The 16667-nt window shown below is 45.5% G+C and overlaps 1 protein-coding gene across 1 annotated transcript in view; it reads right to left on the bottom strand.

Moving 5' to 3' along the window:
* The window catches only part of GNA13 (G protein subunit alpha 13), a 72573-nt gene extending 56387 nt beyond the window's left edge, over positions 1–16186 (bottom strand). Inside the window, exon 1 of the mRNA XM_030208464.1 lies at positions 15891–16186. Within this exon, the coding sequence (XP_030064324.1) occupies positions 15891–16173 (283 nt within the window). The 5' untranslated portion in view covers positions 16174–16186. The remainder of the gene's footprint in view (positions 1–15890) is intronic.
* Between the last annotated feature and the right edge of the window lie 481 nt (positions 16187–16667).

Below are 16667 nucleotides of genomic sequence, written 5' to 3'. Positions count from 1 at the left end.
AAATATTCTGTCTCTCCTTTTAGGTTGCCTAGCATTGCAGGGTGCCGAGGGGGAGGGGAGAGGAACACCCCTAACCCCTAAGGCAGTGGTCGGCAAACCACGGCTCGCGAGCCACATGCGGCTCTTTGGCCCCTTGAGTGTGGCTCTTCCCGCTAGTCCGCTCCCCGCCACTGTCCGGCGCTCACAGTCCATAGGCGCCCACCCTCAGCTCCCCGCAGCCCTCCGTCCTTTTTCCGTTTGTGCCGGTGGCCGCCCAGCGTTTTAACTTCTTTATTTTAAGTTGCAGCGACTGGTCGACGGCTCACTCCTCCAGCCTTTCACTTCCCGCTCAATGCCCCGCCTTCCTGATGAGGTATTTCCTGTTTCCGCGAGAGCGGGCGGGAGTCACTGAGCGGGAAAGGAAAAGCTGGAGCCTGGAAGTGAGCTGTCTGTCGCTGCGACTTAAAATAAAAAGGTAAGGTTTAAGCCCTGGGTGGCCACGGCCGGCAGGAATGGAGAGAGGAGGGCTGTTGGGGAGCTGAGGGTGGTGGGCAGGTGGGGGCGGGGCTGGGTAGCAGTGCACCTCAAACTCATGCTGCGTGGGGTGGGGGTGGAGTTATACAGTTTCCTTGAATGGTTGGTTTTAATGCTGTACTTCTATTAAAAGTAGTGAATGGTAGATACTGTTTGCACAAGTTCCTTGCACTTTGAACTAGCCAAGACAACGGAGTGAGTTCAGTCCTACTGGACAATGCTGGTCAGGACTGAGTTTTTAGCAAAGGTCAGCTTAAGGAGTACCCTAATTAAGTTAATAACAATGTACCTAACCTATATAGTTGAAGTTTAAAAAATATGGCTCTCAAAAGAAATTTCAATCGTTGTACTGTTGATATTTGGCTCTGTTGACTAATGAATTTGCCGACCACTGCCCTAAGGTAAGGGCCCTGTAGGAACCTAGCCAAATGCTACAACTTGGATACACCTGCAGCGAAGATTTGGGACTACACAGCAAAGCATCACACTCCCCCAGGGTAGGTCTAGGAACCCCAGGAACAAGGCCTTTAGACTACTATGGGGAGCTAGGCCTGAAACCTGCTACACCGGCCGGAACAACCTACCATTTTCTGGAGGTAGATAAAATACTGGAGTCTTCCAGAGCGCTGCAGTCTACATGTCAGGGAAGTCACTGGAAGAAATCAGTTTCTCTACCTCCATCTGCTGGTAGGAAGAATACAACCCACGTGTGCAGACTGGAGTAACTCAATACTAAGGAAACACGCTTCTGCTTTCTTTCAGATTTCAAGTATATATTATAAATATTCTTGCCTACGTGTAGCCAAATAGAACATTCCAGTATTACCCAATCATATGTGCAGTTCCAGTGAACTCAGCAAATAGAGATTCTTGGTAAACATCTCACATTCTCTTTTCTCCCTTAAGGCAGCGTATGCTATAAGGTCTTGCAGAACACAGATATCACCCTTCTCTGAAGCTCCTACCACAGACTGTCACTGAAAAAAGGTACAAATCTGTACAGTCCAAGTGTGCAGGTTGAATTAAGAGCTAAATGAGCCTTGGAGCACAGCCTGTGGCCAGATGAGAGGAGGGTGCACAGAAAACAAGTTTTAGCCCTCATGGTCATAACACCAGACTAGAGAGAACAGACTACCTCTAGGCGAAAAAAAAAAAACCCCAAATCATATGCTCATTTTCAATAAATGGAATTAATCTAGCAGTAATGCTATAAATTTGGCACTTTTCTGCCCCCCCCCCCCCCCCTAAACTCCCAAGATGGCAGCACGTTTTCAGTGCAAAGAAACATCTAAATGACACCAGGAGTAACCACTATAGGCCATACTGTCAAAAACAGTTCTTTTGCACACATTTTCCACAGCCACGTGGAGTTAAATTTCTCATTTTTAAATTATAACTATAGCAAGATCAATCTCTCCACGTGTCTCGTTAAATGGAGGAAAGACTTCAGAAACTCTGCTTTCACTATGGATTATTAATACTTGTGAATAGCAGACTGCCTCATCTATATATATATAAAACTCACCCTCAACGTTCTATTGGCTGCTGACGTCACTGAAGCCAAGGTTCGTATGTTCGAAGCTCTGAAGCCTCGAAAATCACAGTCTCTGGGCCCCGCCCTCACATCAAACGTTATGACGTTGAGGGCGGAGGCGGAGCAATTCACCCACATCGACGACGGGTGGGGGGGGGGGGGGGGGCACAGGAAAGCCTTGCTAGCGCCCGTTTCATTGGCTCCAGAAACTGGCCTTTTTTTTTTTTACTAGTATTTCATATAAGTAGCTTTCTGCTACAAAAGAACATGGTGCAGGCTCCTCATTAGTCAGAAAACCACCTTTGTACATGTTATTTGTGTACAGTGTATTTTATCCTCACTGTTATTCAAACAATTAATCTGCACTTATCTGGGAGGTGGCTTCTTCGATTAGGTATGCTGTAGAGAGAGCCTCTGTTTCCCGAGAGCAGTTGAGGGCATTGCTCCTGAAGAAGCTCTCGGGAAACAGAGGCTCTCTGTAGAGCATACCTAATCGAAGAAGCCACAGCCCAGATAAGTGCAGATTAATTGTTTGAATAACAGTGAGGATAAAATACACTGTACACAACAATAACATTTACAAAGGAGGCTTTCTGACTAATGAGGAGCCTGCACCATGTTCTTTTGTAGCAGAAAGCTACTTATATGAAATATGAGGCAGTCTGCTATTCACAAGTATTAATAATCCATAGTGAAAGCAGAGTTTCTGAAGTCTTTCCTCCATTTAACGAGACACGTGGAGAGATTGATCTTGCCATAGTTAAGAGTGAAGATAATTCTAGTGGCAAGAACCATTGGTTAAATTCATTTTTAAATTAACAATGTGATTAAAATCCGGGTCACGGACCTGAGGATGGTAAGAATGCTAGTTAGAAATGCAAACGGAAACCCCTTGCAATCATCATTTGAGGGAAGAAACAACACTCCTACTGAAATGTAATGAGCATGAAGTTGGGAGATACCATTACTTCTAACCAAATCAGGCATAACTTCCTACACAGGACAACGTGTGTGTAAGGGATGCTGGGAAAAAACATTCCCTTCCAGATACAGTACATGGGCAAAGTGCATGCTTCTTTCATATTAGTGACCATCTCAATTTAAGATGTAAGACCGCAGAGGCTCACATGCCACTTCCTTGCCAACACTTACATTCTTCAGGACTTTGCCTAGGAAAACTAGTACCACCCCACCAGTACAGGAACATTTCTGCCAGTAACAAAACAAAACTTGAAATACTTACGTCAGACAGATTTTCTACAGATACCTTTTCAGATCTAAATCTTAGTACACAATTTTTTTTTTTTAATTTTGGCCTCAACTGGCAGGTGTTTAAGTGTTCCTTGAATACAGAAGCTACATACATCATGTTCTCTCTGAAAAGAGGAACTTTTAAAACAGATGAAGAGATAATAGATTCAAGAAGATACTATTCTACCACCACACAGGTTTATAGTCTATAAAGCCAATGTTGTTCACAGAAGAGACAACAAAAAGATTCAAAATACTAAAAGAATGGCCACAGTGCAGTTCTTCCAAAGCAATATTCCCCCTGCCACTCATGAGCCCTCCAACCCATTCAATGCATCCTTCCAATATCCCCCCTACTCGTGAGTCCTCCAACCCATTCAATGCATCCTTCCAATATCCCCCCTACTCGTGAGTCCTCCAACCCATTCAATGCATCCTTCGAATACAATATTCCCCCATGCTCCTCTCGAGCCCCCCCCAACCCATTCAATGCATCCTTCGAATATCCCCCCTACTCGTGAGTCCTCCAACCCATTCAATGCATCCTTCGAATACAATATTCCCCCATGCTCCTCTCGAGCCCCCCCAACCCATTCAATGCATCCTTCCAATATCCCCCCTACTCGTGAGTCCTCCAACCCATTCAATGCATCCTTCGAATACAATATTCCCCCATGCTCCTCTCGAGCCCCCCCAACCCATTCAATGCATCCTTCCAATATCCCCCCTACTCGTGAGTCCTCCAACCCATTCAATGCATCCTTCGAATACAATATTCCCCCATGCTTCTCTCAAGCCCTCTAGCCCATACAATGCTTAATATTCCCCCTGCTCCTCATGAGCCCTCTACCCCATTCAACGCATCCTTCCAATATTCCCCCTGCTCCTGAGCCCTCTACCCCATTCAACGCATCCTTCCAATACAATATTCCCCCACGTTCCTTAAGCCCTCTAGCATTGTATGGACAATGCTTCCTTTCCAATACAATATTCCCCCTGCTCCTCATGAGCCCTCCAACCCATTCAATGCATCCTTCGAATACAATATTCCCCCATGCTCCTCTCGAGCCCCCCCCAACCCATTCAATGCATCCTTCCAATATCCCCCCTACTCGTGAGTCCTCCAACCCATTCAATGCATCCTTCGAATACAATATTCCCCCATGCTCCTCTCGAGCCCCCCCAACCCAATGCATCCTTCCAATATCCCCCCTACTCGTGAGTCCTCCAACCCATTCAATGCATCCTTCGAATACAATATTCCCCCATGCTCCTCTCGAGCCCCCCCAACCCATTCAATGCATCCTTCCAATATCCCCCCTACTCGTGAGTCCTCCAACCCATTCAATGCATCCTTCGAATACAATATTCCCCCATGCTCCTCTCGAGCCCCCCCAACCCATTCAATGCATCCTTCCAATATCCCCCCTACTCGTGAGTCCTCCAACCCATTCAATGCATCCTTCGAATACAATATTCCCCCATGCTCCTCTCGAGCCCCCCCAACCCATTCAATGCATCCTTCCAATATCCCCCCTACTCGTGAGTCCTCCAACCCATTCAATGCATCCTTCGAATACAATATTCCCCCATGCTTCTCTCAAGCCCTCTAGCCCATACAATGCTTCCAATACAATATTCCCCCTGCTCCTCATGAGCCCTCTACCCCATTCAACGCATCCTTCTAATATTCCCCCTGCTCCTGAGCCCTCTACCCCATTCAACGCATCCTTCCAATACAATATTCCCCCACGTTCCTTAAGCCCTCTAGCATTGTATGGACAATGCTTCCTTTCCAATACAATATTCCCCCTGCTCCTCATGAGCCCTCCAACCCATTCAATGCATCCTTCGAATACAATATTCCCCCATGCTCCTCTCGAGCCCCCCCCAACCCATACAATGCTTCCATAGAATACAATATTCCCCCATGCTCCTCTCGAGCCCCCCCCAACCCATACAATGCTTCCATAGAATACAATATTCCCCCATGCTCCTCTCGAGCCCCCCCAACCCATACAATGCATCCTTCCAATATCCCCCCTACTCATGAGCCCTCCAACCCATTCAATGCATCCTTCGAATACAATATTCCCCCCATGCTCCTCTCGAGCCCCCCCAACCCATACAATGCATCCTTCCAAAATCCCCCCTACTCGTGAGTCATCCAACCCATTCAATGCATCCTTCGAATACAATATTCCCCCATGCTCCTCTCGAGCCCCCCCAACCCATTCAATGCATCCTTCCAATATCCCCCCTACTCGTGAGTCCTCCAACCCATTCAATGCATCCTTCGAATACAATATTCCCCCATGCTCCTCTCGAGCCCCCCCCAACCCATTCAATGCATCCTTCCAATATCCCCCCTACTCGTGAGTCCTCCAACCCATTCAATGCATCCTTCGAATACAATATTCCCCCATGCTTCTCTCAAGCCCTCTAGCCCATACAATGCTTCCAATACAATATTCCCCCTGCTCCTCATGAGCCCTCTACCCCATTCAACGCATCCTTCCAATATTCCCCCTGCTCCTGAGCCCTCTACCCCATTCAACGCATCCTTCCAATACAATATTCCCCCACGTTCCTTAAGCCCTCTAGCATTGTATGGACAATGCTTCCTTTCCAATACAATATTCCCCCTGCTCCTCATGAGCCCTCCAACCCATTCAATGCATCCTTCAAATACAATATTCCCCCATGCTCCTCTCGAGCCCCCCCAACCCATACAATGCTTCCATAGAATACAATATTCCCCCTGCTCCTCATGAGCCCTCTACCCCATTCAACGCATCCTTCATATACAATACTCCCCTAAGCTCCTCTCGAGCCCTCTAGCCCATACAATGCTTCCTTCCAATACAATATTCCTCCTGCTCCTCACAAGCCCTCCAACCCATTCAATGCATCCTTCCAATTCACCCTTTGCCACTATGTTTAATAGCAGTGTATGAGATTAGGTAAACACCAATTTTATCTCCATTATGCGGGGTGAAGGAGTTCATTTCTCTTCTGAGATCATCAGGGCTGTGGAGTTGGTATACCAAACCTTCAACTCCAACGCCTTTATTTATTTATGGATATTAGGCTTTAAATTTTTTGGTCTGGATATAAAGTAGGTAAATATAACTTACATTTACCTGTACTTGAGTAGCCTAATGGTTAGTGCAGCAGGCTTTGTCCCTGGTGACCTGGGTTTGATTCCCACTGCAGCTTGGGCAAAGTCACTTAGCCCTCCATTGTCCCAGGTACAAAAACTTATATTGTGAGCCCTCTAGGGACAGAGACAGTATCTGCATACAGTAAGTACAGCGCCATACATGTCTAATAGCACTACAGAAAAAATAGTAGTATTACATTATATTCAAGACAATACAATGATAAAATGTAACATATGGAGAAATTAGGTCTTACCAGATAATTATATCTATTAATCTTTCCCACTGACTGAGCCTTTTGGAACTTATTAATGCTACAGCAGCTGGTGGGGCAGAAAAGCACAGCAGAAGCCCAAAACATGGGCCTATCAAAACATGGTGCCAGAGACAATGGCCTATATTACCTGTGCTTAAATCTGGGCCTGCTGAGTGAGGTTTATTCATGTTATAGTATGCATAAAACTAACCTGTTTGGAGACACTGCACTGAGAACACTGAATAGGAACTGGAGCACAGGCACCCCTCTCCAGAGGCTCCCCCCCCCCCAAATTAGGGAGTGGCACAGAAAAATTAATTTCGTGGAAAAAGCAAACACCAGATTCTCACACCTAATTCAGTGCTGCCAAACAAGGAGAAATTATGTCTTACCTGATAACTATTCCACAGTTTCTGGAACAGTGGGAAGTACTAATGAAAAGAAAAAACTGGGTCCATCAACCTGCAGGTGGCGATACAGAACTGAAAACTGAGCTGAGACATCTCTCTTGGCATCCAGTCCAGCTCCTCCTCAATATTTACGTAGACAAGCAATAAGGAGAAAGAAGAAACACAACCACCTTAAACAACTTGCTAACCTAACACTAACCAGATGAGCAAATGTGTGTGAACCTCTCATCCCTGGACAACTTGTAGAGAACAAGAGATATGCAGGAAACACAATGCAAGGTGACAGTCGTTATTTGACCCATTACTTCACACCGACTAAACATCTCAGAAACTTCTGGAATAGTGGGAAGGACTAATGGAAAGAAAATTAATCAGGTAAGACCTAATTTCTGCTTCCATTACATAGCTTTCTACCACTTCAGAACCTGCGAGAACTTCAAAAGCAAACCCCAGGGTGGGTGGGATCCTGGCACCACCACCCTTAGGACCCAAATCTAGCTTCCACGCGTGTCACAATGTCCACCCTGTAGTGCTTGGCAAATGTATACAGCATAGACTATGCTGCCGCCTTGCAACTATGCGGAGACAATAAAAAGTAGTCTCTGCCCAGGATGTCACTGTATGCCCTGTAGAATGAGCCCGCAAGACCTGAGGAGCCTACTTCCCTGCAAGTCTCATTCAGCTATCTAGCAATTATGGGCTTGGAAGCCATGAGGCCAAGCCTCTGTTTACCAAAAAGCAATCTGCTTAATTTGAGAAACTCATTTGTGACTTCAACAACATACTCCTCCTACAATTCGACATGTCCAGCGCCTTTGATATGGTTAACCATGAAATACTATTACATATACTATAATATTTCACAGTAGGAGGCACAGTTCTCAAATGGTTCAAAGGATTCCTGACCACAAGATCATACCAAGTCACAATCAATGCGGACACATCATCCCCATGGACACCTGAATGCGGAGTCACCCAAGGATCCCCCCTATCACCAACTCTCTTTAACCTAATGATGATACCGCTAGCCAAACTTCTAACCAATCAAAACTTCAATCCCTACATATACGCAGACGATGTCACGATCTACATCCCATTCAAACAGGATCTAAACGAAATCACCAACGAGATCAATCAAAGCCTCCAAACCATGTACTCCTGGGCTAATGCGTTCAAACAAACTCAACGCAGAGAAAACACAATGTCTTGTACTAACCTCACAACACAACAAAAACACTTACTCCAAAATAACCACACCATATTATACTCTTCCCATCGCGCAAAACCTAAAAATTCTTGGAGTGACTATCGACCGAAACTTCACACTCGATACTCATGTGAAGAACACAACGAAGAGAATGTTCCACTCCATGTGGAAACTCAAAAGAGTAAAACCTTTCTTCCCGAGACATATCTTCCGCACCATGGTAGAGTCAATGGTAATAAGTCACCTGGACTACTGTAATGCATTATACGCCGGCTGCAAAGAACAAACCATCAAAAAACTATAAACAGCCCAGAATACAGCCGCTAGACTCATATTTGGAAAAAATAAATTTGAAAGTGCTAAACCCCTAAGAGAGAAACTCCATTGGCTCCCACTCAAAGAATGCGTTGAGTTCAAGATCTGCACGATAGTGCACAAAATTATACACGCAGACGCCCCAATCTACATGCTAAACCTTGTGGACTTGCCTCCCAGAAACGCTGTAAGATCATCCCACAAGTATCTCAATCTGCACTTCCCTAGCTGCAAAGGACTAAAATACAAGCTGACACACGCCACCACCTTCTCCTACTTGAGCACGCAGCTGTGGAATGCTCTACCTACAGACCTGAAAGGTATTGACGAAATAATTAACTTCCGCAAATCTCTGAAAAGTCATCTCTTCCAAAAGGCCTACGAGGAAAATACATAGCATACAAAACTACTTTAACAATCCACACAGTTACCGCAGTTCACCTCTAACCTACCTAACACTTTCCGTCTATTCTCCCTTACCTAATCTTTACACAGTAATAATTGTACTTGTTATCATGAAACGACTATGCCTATCTTCTCTTACCATCATTCAAACTATAAGAATTGTACCTGCTATCACGAAATGACTATGTCACAACCACACTCTGTAAGCCACTTTGAGCCTGCAAATAGGTGGGAAAAGGCGGGATACAAATGCAACAAATATTCGCGTATTCTACACTTCAAGGAAGAATACAATGGCAAATTAAGTTTATATTCCGCTACAAACCATCTTGTATCAGTGCGGATTACAAAACAAAAGTACTAGGCCATCACTAGGAAATTTACAACATAAAATGACAATAACATTTTATTCATGTTGTTAAAAATCAAATATTTAAGAGTACAACTATTTCACAGATATTTTTAAAAATAGGTTTACTGAGCCTCTTCATCCCCTCTGCGAAAGGACAGAAGCTCCACAGATGGGTTAAGATGAAATGCCAATACCACTTTGAGAAGAAAGGAAGGAACCATGCACTGAAGACCCCCACCTCTAAAAAGTGAAACAAGGGATCCCAACAAGAGCCTGAAATGCCAAAACCTTACGTGTGGCACAGCCAACAACACCGCCTTTAATGTAAGACCTTTCAAGGAGGCCTTCCAGAATAGCTCAAAACGAGGTGTCTGCAGAGCCAAAAGGACTAAATTAAGGTTCCACTCTGGACATGCCATATGAAAAGGAAGCCTTAAACAGCCCGCTCCCAGCAAGAATCAAACGATATCTATGTGAGCTGCAAGAGATATATTCTGTAGTCAGCCCCTGAAACAGGCCAAAAGCAGCAACCTGAATTTTTTGAGAACCCAAATGCCAATCCTTTCTGAAGGCCTACCTGGAGGAACACTAGGATGTGTGTGATCCAAGCAAAGAAAAGAGAAAATCCGCATTCAGAACACCCTCCATACTCCATAGATAGAGAGCATTTCTGAGCCTGAAACAAAGTAGTAATGACCGAATCAGAATAACCTTTCTGTATCAACCTTTCAATGGCCAAGCTGTAAAATCAAGGGGACGGATGATCCATGAGCACCAGACTTGTTTCAGTAGGCTGTGTACCTGTGGAAGACAGAAGACCCCCATCCAACAGTAGAATCAGGTCCGTGAACCATGGCCTCCACAGCGAATCCGGGGATATGAGAATCATTTGACCTTGGTGCAATTCGATCCTTTTCAACATATGGTCTACCGCGGGCCAAGAGGGAAGACATATAGTAGATGTGTCTCAGGCCAGGGTTGCAAGTAGGATATTGATCCCAATCAAGCTCAGTTCTTTCCAACAGCTGAAGAACTTGGGCACTTGCTATTTCTTTTTGTCACCATCAAGTCCAGAAGCAGAGAATCCCCTTGGGTCACTATCAGCTGAAAACCTTAGCTGGATAATTCCCATTCTCCTGAAAAAGTCCACCTCCACATTCAAGGTCCCAGCAATGTAAGCTGCAGACAAGCAGAGAAGACTTTTCTCCACTGAACTCAAGAGGGAGGCCACCTCCACTGCTATCGGATGGCTGTGGGTCCCACCTTTCTTGTTAATATAAGCCACCGCTGTTGTACTGTTGGAGAAAAAATTCGGACTGGGGCCCTGACCAGAAAGGGGGAAAAGTCACTTAAGGCATTCCACACTGTTCTGTCCTGTGCCAGATAGAATGTGTAATGAGCTCCCCAACCTGACTTGCAAGCGTCTGCTGTCACTACCTCCCATTGTGCTATCAGAAAAGGAGCTCAGATGGTCAAATTCCTCAGCAATCACCACCACTGCATGTACTCCATCTGCCAACCAGTGTCCAAGGAAGATGGTCATATTTCTGTGACAGTGGAGACCAGCAGCTGAGATGAGATTCTTTTAACGGCCACATACGAGTCCTTGCCCATGGCACCCCTTCCATTGCCACTGTCACTGACCCCAGAACCTGGATGTAGTTCCAGATCCTGGGCCTGCCTTGATTGAGAACACAAATCTGTTGAACCAGTTTCAACCTCCTGCACTCCTCTCCCATGCTGTGTCAAATAGAATGTCCATATACTCCAGTGTCTGCGATGGAGTTAGTCTGCTCTTCTCAAAATTGATCACCCGACTGCAGAAGACAGAGAAATTTGTTGCTGTCACATTGTCCAAACAGGACATCACAATGATCTAGTCCATCAAGATATGAGTCAACCGATTCCTTGGCGCCAAAGAAAGGACGCTACCACCACCACTGTAACCTTGGTAAATGTTCTTGGAACTGTGGCAAGACCGAAGGGCAAAGCCCTGAACTAGAAGTGATGGCCCAGCACTGCAAAACATAAGACACCATTGAAGCGGAAACCATATGGATATATGCATGTACTTCTCCTTGAGATCAAGGGCGGTGAGAAATTCTCCTGCTGGAACCGAGGCTATGACTACTCTTGGTGTCTCCATGCAAAAGCGGGACCCTCGGAAGAAGCAGGTTAGGTCTTTGAGATTTAAGACCAAAGTGTCCTTTTCTTCTTTGGGACAGTGAAGTAGACTGAGTACCTACCTTGTCCGTGCTCAGCCTGGGGAGCCATTAATATGGCACAGAGCGCCAGCAAGGAACCTACAGTGGCCTGAACCTTGACCACCATGGTTCCCTTTTGACAAGTAGGCTGCAAGGAGAGGAGTGACCGGGCAGGAGAACTCCAACTTGTAACTTATAAGAATATCCAGAACCTACTGGCCTGTCAATTTTGGCCTCCCGAAGACATCATCCCACAGAGGAAGAAAAGAGTGGACCAGTTTCACATCATTGAGAAGCTCTGGGCACTCTAGCTGACAGAGGTGGACTTCTTGTCCACATGAAAGGAAGTTTGGCATGGCATGCCTGAAAGCGGGACTGCTGACTACCAGGCCAGTACTGTCTGCTTTCTCAAAATAGAGATCGAGAGCCCCCTGAAGACGGATGACCCAGAGGCTTTCGGCTTATCCTCCCCCACTTCTTTCACCAAGTTACTGAGATATTCTCCAAACAACCACTTGCCCTGAAAGAGCAGTTTAACTAGATCTGACTGATGCTGCATCTACTTAACATGTCATAAATAGCATCCACCAAGTAGGCCAATACCACTTCCAACTGGACATTATGGTGTCTATCTTGTATTGCAGATGGCTGATGCCACTTCAGATGTGCTCTTGCCATGAACGAGCTGAGCTGTACACTGTCACCAGAAAGCACAAAAAGGCCACTTCAAAGGCATGTTTCAGTGAGCCTTCTAGCTTCCTACCCTGTAATCCTTATTTGCTGTCTTATATTTTTCTGTCTACGCTGTTGCAGTTATGAATAGATTCTGGCTGTAAGCTGTACAAGCTTGACGACATTTACCAAGTCAGTTTTGTTGCATTGCCTCTTTGGTCCTCTACTAGCCTACATGCGCCTTACTTAAACCATCACTCCATGTATTTTACATGGTCACTTAGGTGCTGTTCTAGCTGTAGTGGAGGAGTAACTTAATGGTTGGAGCTCTGGGCTGGACATCCAGAAGTGCCTTGTTCAAACCCTACTGCTGCTCCTTGTAACACTGGACAAGCCACTGCTCAGTAACAGAATTAGATTATGAGCCCCAAGGGGATAGGGAAATACTTAGAGGGGCATAATCGAACGCTAACGCCCATCTCCATGGACTTCTATCTCTGAGGACGAGTACTTGAAGGAGCGGGCCATTAAAATACCTCCCTTCCCTTGGGTGCTGAGCCCCCCAAATCCCCCCCAAAACCCACTGCCCATCATTACCATAGCACTTATGGCTGAAGGGGAGCACCTAGATGTGGGTACAGTGGGTTTTGGGGGCAGTTTGGAGGGCTCCCATTTACCACCACAAGTGTAACAGGTGGGGGGGGGGAGGTGGGCCTGGGTCCACCTGGCTGAAGTGCACTGCACCCACTAACAACTGCTCCAGGGACCTACATACTGCTGTGATGGAGCTGGGTATGACATTTGAGGCTGGCATACAGGCTGGAAAAAAAAAGTTTTTAAAGTTCTTTTTTTTTTGGGTGGGAGGGGGTTAGTGACCACTGGGGGAGTCAGGGGAGGTCATCCCTGATTCCCTCCGGTGGTCATCTGGCCAGTTGGGGCACTTTTTGGGGACTTGTTCGTGAGAAAAAAGGGTCCAGAAAAAGTGACTTTTCGCTTTTGGTGCCCTTCTTTTTTTGATTATTGGCCGAGGGCGCCCATGGCCGATAAACACGCCCCCGTCAACTTTGTCCGTTCCCATGACAGACTGCAGTTTGAGACGCCCAAAATCAGCTTTCGATTATACCGATTTGAGTGTCCATGGGAGAAAGACGCCCATCTCCCAATTTGGGTCGAAATGTGGGCCTTTCTGTTTCGAAAATAATCTGGATAGTGTATCTGAATGTAACTTTTCCTTGAGGTAATACTGAAAAAGGTGTGAGGAAAATCCAAATAAATTGTTCCTTAAGTAGCAATGAACTTGTTTAATATTCCACTACACATCAAAAGATCCAACATAGCTCTGATTTTGTTTGCCACTTCCATCAAGGATCCAAACTTCCATACTGTTCTAATCACCAACCTGCTGGTTAAACTTACTTTGTCATTTACTAGAAATCAATTTTTAGTTATTATGAAGATGGGATTAGATCTGTGATTAATCCAGTCCTCAAGACACATGGATCATATCAGGTTTTCAGTGAATATGCATAAGATATATCTATCTACAATGGAGATGTATACACAGATCTCATGCATAAGAAAACCTGATGGGATCTGTGTGACCCAACTGCGTTGAGAACCTTGATTAGCTGAAAAGCCAACATGAAAACTGGCCATTTATCCAGAAATTCTGCCTCCAAATTCAGCACCTAGAATGTCAACAAGTGATGCCTGAAATTCGGTGTCCAAGTGCATTTTTACCCAATACTTTAGAATGACAAAAAAAAAAAAAAGATGAGATGAGATCTGGTAGCTCTTTAGTCTTATTTTACTGGTCTTCCATAAACTTAGCACTATTTCAAAGAATAAAAAAAATATATTTAAGAGATGACATGCAATAATACTTTACAATGGTAGAATGCCTAATACGTATACAGAAAAACTGGCACCGAAAGTAATTTTTGAATAAGGGATGTTCATTCATATTACAGACTTAAGTGTACAATTTTGATCTGTCGGCACTTTTCTGTGTAAATACACTACATGTTGCTCAAACTCATACATAAAAGTTGTACCAACTGCAAACAGAAGCCAGAAACTTATCTGTCTGCTAAAATAAAAGAGGATAGTTTCCTAATATTAGCAACTAGCAGAGCCACTGTATAATGGCAAGTATGATATCTGCCTTGTTTTATTATCAGGAAAATGCATCAGAAACATTACTGCATTGATGATGAGAGAGTAGCTGTTTTGGGCATTACTTTTGCAGCATTACTAGAGTAAAAAAAAAAATTATTTTTTTTCCTTTGTACTAAATTGCAGTTGTAGTACTTAAAAAAAAAAAAAAAAATCCTGCTGACTTTTGCAAACAGGCCTTTGATTCTTGCAAGAGGGCAACCTCTACTACCTAGGCTGTCAAACACACACCTCCCAGTGTCAATTCTGCAAAACAACGTAGGGGAGAAAAAAAAGAACCCAAACAATCAAAGCCTGCCAAGTGTCGGCTGCCATGCTGTTGGCAATTTCACCTTTAAAGTGCATTGCATTATACTAGGAAGGGAGTGTGGTAGCCGTGTTAGTCCACTTAAGGTTATCAATAGAAATCAAACAAAATAAAACATGGAAAAGAAAATAAGATGATACCTTTTTTATTGGACACAACTTAATACATTTCTTGATTAGCTTTCGAAGGTTGCCCTTCTTATTTCCGATCTGACGAAGAAGGGCAACCTTCGAAAGCTAATCAAGAAATGTATTAAGTTATGTCCAATAAAAAAGGTACCATCTTATTTTCTTTTCCATGTTTTATTTTGTTTGATTTCTATAGATTCTACATGGAATGTTGCTATTCCACTAGCAACATTCCATGTAGAAGTCGGCCCTTGTAGATCACCAATGTGGCCGCGCAGGCTTCTGCTTCTGTGAGTCTGACGTCCTGCACGTCAGACTCACAGAAACAGAAGCCTGCGCAGCCTTCTACATGGAATGTTGCTAGTGGAATAGCAACATTCCATGTAGAATCTCCAATAGTAGCAACATTCCATGTAGAATCTCCACTAGTAGCAACATTCCATGTAGAATCTCCAATAGTAGCAACAGAATCTCAATAGTAGCAACATTCCATGTAGAATCTCCAATAGTATCTATTTTACTGTCATAGTAATGCTTGAATGTTTTCACTTATATACACTGTCAGCTAGCACATTTGCTTATTTCCGATCTGAGGAAGAAGGGCAACCTTCGAAAGCTAATCAAGAAATGTATTAAGTTATGTCCAATAAAAAAGGTATCATCTTATTTTCTTTTCCATGTTTTATTTTGTTTGATTTCTATTGATACTAGGAAGGGAGAAACCGGTGAATCGTTATCGGCCGCCTTCAGATGCAGAAAATCGTATAAATCCCGAGAGAGAAATTTTTCACCCGAACTGGAGAGTGACCCAGATCCCCCCCCCCCCCCCCCCGAAGCAACCTGGGCCCGGAGGGGGACCCGGGCAACACCCACAGCCCTGGCGCGCGCCCAATAGGCCTCCAGGAAGAAAAAAAAAACCCCAGGGAAAGCGAATGAGGGAACCTCTTCCTCCTCACCGCTACGGACCGGGGGGAGTCCTCCCACCCCTCCCCCCCCGCACCTTTAATGACGTTGCTGTAGATGGTGGCCCGGAACTCCTCCTTGGCCCGCTGGTCGAAGTCGTGGCCGTGGATGATGCGCATCTGCTTGAGGAAGGTGGACTTGCCGCTCTCGCCGGCGCCCAGCAGCAGGATCTTAACCAGGCGCTTGACGTAGGTCTTCTCGCGCGAGATGCACTTGTCGATCTCCTTGGACTTGCGCTGCTGGTCGGCCTCGCGGCTCGTCAGCACGCAGTTGGGGAAACAGACCGACAGCACGGAGTGGGACGGAAGGAAATCCGCCATCTTGCAACTTCATCTAGACACAGGGAGGGAGGGAGGGTGGTGGTGGTGGGGGAGCGAGCACGCACTGCGACGTAGACGCGCGCCGGCCTGGGACGTCAGCGCGTTCTTCTCTTGCTCGCTTTATCCTTGCCGAGGAGCAGGAGGAGGAAACTCCGCCCCTCCACCGTGAAAAGAACAAACAAGCGCCTGGACGTTGCGTGACGTAAGGAGGCGTGGCAGAGAGCGCCCCCTCTCCCCCTCATCGGGCTGCAGTGATGCCGGAAGTGGAAGCGCCCTTGTTTGCTTGTGCTGCAGCTGAGCTTGCGATTGCAAACGTACTGTGGGGAGGGGGACCCACCAGCCTCCCCTCATCTGCGCTTACAGAGATGGCTGAGGACGGGTCCGTTTTGGGCCTTTCCCGTGAGACACAGAACCTGGGTGGGGCGTGCTTCTACTACTACTACTATTTAGCATTTCTATAGCGCTAGAAGGCGTACGCAGCGCTGCACAAACAT

The sequence above is a fragment of the Microcaecilia unicolor genome, chromosome 6 (assembly GCF_901765095.1).
Source record: "Microcaecilia unicolor chromosome 6, aMicUni1.1, whole genome shotgun sequence".
Classification (NCBI taxonomy): Eukaryota; Metazoa; Chordata; class Amphibia; order Gymnophiona; family Siphonopidae; genus Microcaecilia; species Microcaecilia unicolor.
Note: the sequence above shows the minus strand (reverse complement) of the source record. Positions and strands in the feature narration are given on the sequence as shown.